The sequence below is a fragment of the Herpailurus yagouaroundi genome, unplaced genomic scaffold, assembly GCF_014898765.1.
Source record: "Herpailurus yagouaroundi ecotype Mexico unplaced genomic scaffold, PumYag 159, whole genome shotgun sequence".
NCBI classification, from domain to species: domain Eukaryota; kingdom Metazoa; phylum Chordata; class Mammalia; order Carnivora; family Felidae; genus Herpailurus; species Herpailurus yagouaroundi.
The window spans coordinates 70173695-70177530 of NW_024412400.1; the positions used below are offsets into that span (position 1 = coordinate 70173695).

Below are 3836 nucleotides of genomic sequence, written 5' to 3' on the forward strand. Positions count from 1 at the left end.
CAACAATGTCTAAATTGAAAGCACTCAGATTTCTATTTGCATGCCACCTGGATACAAGCTAATGTTAATGGGCCCCAAATCCATGCATTGTAAGTGTGTTTGCACTTCTATTTTCAGAAGATACTATTTAAGAAAACTCTTAAGTAAATCAAAGTGTAAACAAAATCTAGCTTTCATATTGTAAAATGCAGAATGGGAAATAAAAACCTAATTGTGAAAGGCAGACATTTATTTACTTAGTACGACATTATAATCACTGTGATTTAGACCAGGGGCTTTACTTAAATGAGAACAAAACCTCGGGAATATAAGTCCAACTCTTTAATTTGCTAATTACATTTCCCAGTGATAGAATGAGGCTTATCATCTGTGTGGGTGATGTTTTATTATGTTATTTTATTAATATGTGAAGAAGAGGCTATAAAAATGGTGCAATGTTCCTACTTAATACACAGATATTTTAAGCCTGAAGTTAGTAATTATGAATAAAATTAAAACCCATTGCACATTAGTTATAGAAAATAATATACAAACTTAATTATATCTTCTAGGTAGCAGTTAATTCTATTCCATACTATTCATCATTAGAGAAATTAAGTATTTGACAAAGAGGTTAATTTGAAAAAGAAAGATAGATAGTAGAATTAGAGACCTTCAGAGCTGGGTGGAGTATCTTATAGGTACTATAGTTGTTTTATGAATAGGGGAATCCGGGTGGGGAGAGCTTGGGGAAGTGACGCAGTGAGGCAGTGGAAAACCTTCTCAGAGAAACCAGTGTCTCCTTATGTCCAGGCTGGTGAACTCCTCCAGAATTGTTGTTCAACCGATCAATTATCTTGGGCAGACTCTGGATGCTTGAGCAAATAGGCCTCAATAGTAACAATCAAGAGACTGCAAAGCATACTCACAAACTCACAAACTCACAAGTCCTTCATAATAGAGTCAGAAAAAAAGTACTTTCAGGGCGCCTGGGTGGCTCAGTAGCTTAAGCGTGTCTCTCTCTCTCTGTCTCTCTCTCTCTTTTTTTTTTTTTTACTTAGGACTGTTGTATTTAAATTTTGGCATCAGTCATTAGATCAAGCATATTAGAAAAATCATGATCTGTGATTTTGTTTTTAATTATCTTAAGCCTTATCACATAATTTACAAATTTGTACTGATGATATATCTCCTCTACTTTAACCCTTCTAACGAGTTAGCAAAAGCACCATTACCAATCATACATATGGTAATTCCACAGTTGTATTTTTGAATAGCTGTTTAGAAGACAATCCTGAATTATAACTTAGTAAAGAAAAGAATTCACAAGCCAAATCTGTTGCTATAACTTATCACATTGAATTTTAAAAGCATCTGACCTTACAGATCATCTATAAAATGTGAGACATGTTAATATTCTTTATTTAATATTATACATAAACCACACTAAAATGCCTTTCATTAAGCAAAAGGCAACATTTTAGATGTGGGGAATTTTAATTAACTTTAAGACTGAAAAGATAAAGTGGACATTGCCAGCTTATCTTCAGCCCTTGCCTTTAACAGGCTAACAAACACAACTTGAAACACAGCTGAGTCTTGCTGTTCTGATACAGTGAAGGGATTTCCTCAGTATTTAAATATATTAATATAACCAGTTATCTAAATCTAAATATAAAACCGATCTCCTGTAAGTTTAGAGATGGCATTTACCATCTCTGTGAAAAGCTCAACATCTAATCAACTCCAATCATATTTTTCAAAGGGGAAAACAGTGACGGCACTTGCGGAACCAGAATTACTATCAAAGGTCAAAAAGCAAATCATACTCATTTAACCACAGGCCAATCTTATTTAAATCAGGACTGTCCAAAAGAAATATTCTCTCAGCCATTCATGATCTGAATTCTGGTGTCTGAGATCAATTTAGATATGGTACACATAAAAAAAGTTATGAGACATTTTTGTTTTGTAATAAATAAGGCAACGGCCAACTATTGCTCCTTAGTAGCTTTTTTGAGATAAGCTATCAAGCGTGCTCTTTCCCCTGCCTTCTAATGCCAGCGAAGATCATTTTTGTTCCAGGGATGTACTTCTGGGGATTCTCCAAATACTCCATCAGTGTCTCCTCTCCCCAGGTGGTGCCATTGTTCTTGTTGGCATCTGTGTAAGAAAATCCAGGGGCCTGACCTGTCTTTCGCCCAAATAAACCATGGAGATTTGGCCCAGTCTTACGCTTGCCTCCCTTTCCCACAGTATGGCACTGGGCACACTTCTGAACAAAAATCTCCTTGCCCTTCTCAACATCACCCATTTTTAAATCGCTCTTCGGTTGCACGTGAAGCGAAGGTGCCTGCTCCCAAGCCGGACGTCCAGCTCTTTCAAGCGCCTGACTCTTGATTTTGGCTCAGGTTACGATCTCACAGTTCATGGGATGGAGCCCCACTTGCAGTGACAGCGTAGGGCCTGCTTGAGATTTTCTCTCTCCTTTGCTTTCTGCCCCTCCCCCACTCCTGCTTGCTCTGTCTCACAATAATAAACATTAAAAAAAGAAAAAAATTTTCATCAGTGTTTCAGTTTACATGTCCTCTGGCACTACACAAATATATTTAGGGAACCAAGAGGAGTTTCCTATGCAACACTCACAGTAATGCCTGTTAATCCCATGAATTAATGGTGAAAGGATCGCTGACTTCAGGACGGCTTGGCAATAAGCACCATTAAGCACCCAGACTCTTTGTAGTTTTGCAAACCAGCCTGGAGTAAAAATAAGGTTCTCTCCAGTTGATGACCTTTCCGTGAATAAACAGAATCTCTGACAGTGAGCCACGGCACATGGTTCTCGAGACACATGGGCCACTTGTTTTTGAAATAGAGTGACATGCTGAAAGCCTCAGGGAAAAATAGCACTTAAAACATAAAAACATAGCAATTCCTATTGAGCAATCCATCCCTATTCTCGTACGGGAGCTGGAACCATATGTGTTAATGGCCTGCAACGTGCGCCTGGAGTCATGATAGATGAATATTGAATACAAGTACCTCTGAAAGAAATTAAAGATGAAAATACCAATCCAATCCTTGTCCGCCCAAGAAAGGCAACCCTTAAGCCCCCAATGACTTTTTTCTCTTTCCCATAAACACTTCTGAAAAATAGCAACTCTTTATTGAATAGCATTCACTGTGTACCAGGCACTGTGCCTTAAGTGACTTTTGCAAGAACCCTGTGAGAAAGCCCTTATTCCCTCCATTTTGCAGATGGGGGCTTGGAGAGGTTAAATAATCTGCTACAACATTATGGAGCTGACATATAGACCCAGGTTGTGGAAAAACAAAGTCACTAAACAAAAGTAGCCTACATGCTATTATTACCCTTTTGAAATCATCAATCTTAACTGAGTTAGTGAGTATTTTCCCTGATATTAGATCACCAGCCTGGTTGGTGGCAGAAGAATTGATGGGCCCTAGAAACCTGATATTAATTCCAAACCCCTTCCTGAGATGAAAAATATTGAGAATCAGACAGCGACCTTTATTTAGCCATTTGAATGAATGTACTGTTATTTTATAATAAAATGTTTATGTGCTTTTTTATATCAGAAATGTGCTTAATTATTTGGTGGTTTTCTGACTCTGGGATGACATAGTGGCTCTTCAGCTGGTTAAGACTGATTATCTCTGGTTTATAACACCAGAGCTTAATTAATTTACATATTCCTTACGGGATTTGGAGAAGAAAATTCTTAAAAGTTAATGGGCTAGTTTTATATTTAGTCAATATATCTTTAGCACAACTCTGGGCAACAACATTTTATGTTATACAGCTTAGCGCAATAATGGTAGTGAAAGAGACGTTG

At 37.5% G+C, this 3836-nt stretch overlaps 1 protein-coding gene across 1 annotated transcript; it reads right to left on the minus strand.

Moving 5' to 3' along the window:
• Positions 1-1810: 1810 nt before the first annotated feature.
• Positions 1811-2412, minus strand: LOC121034013 (cytochrome c-like). Its single transcript, XM_040480801.1, has one exon. The coding sequence runs from the start codon at positions 2291-2293 to the stop codon at positions 2009-2011; it is 285 nt and encodes a 94-aa protein (XP_040336735.1). The 5' UTR covers positions 2294-2412; the 3' UTR covers positions 1811-2008.
• Between the last annotated feature and the right edge of the window lie 1424 nt (positions 2413-3836).

Coding starts and splice junctions, on each gene's coding strand:
- LOC121034013 (XM_040480801.1), bottom strand. CDS start 2,293: ATGGGTGATGTTGAGAAGGGCAAGGAGATTTTTGTTCAGAAGTGTGCC.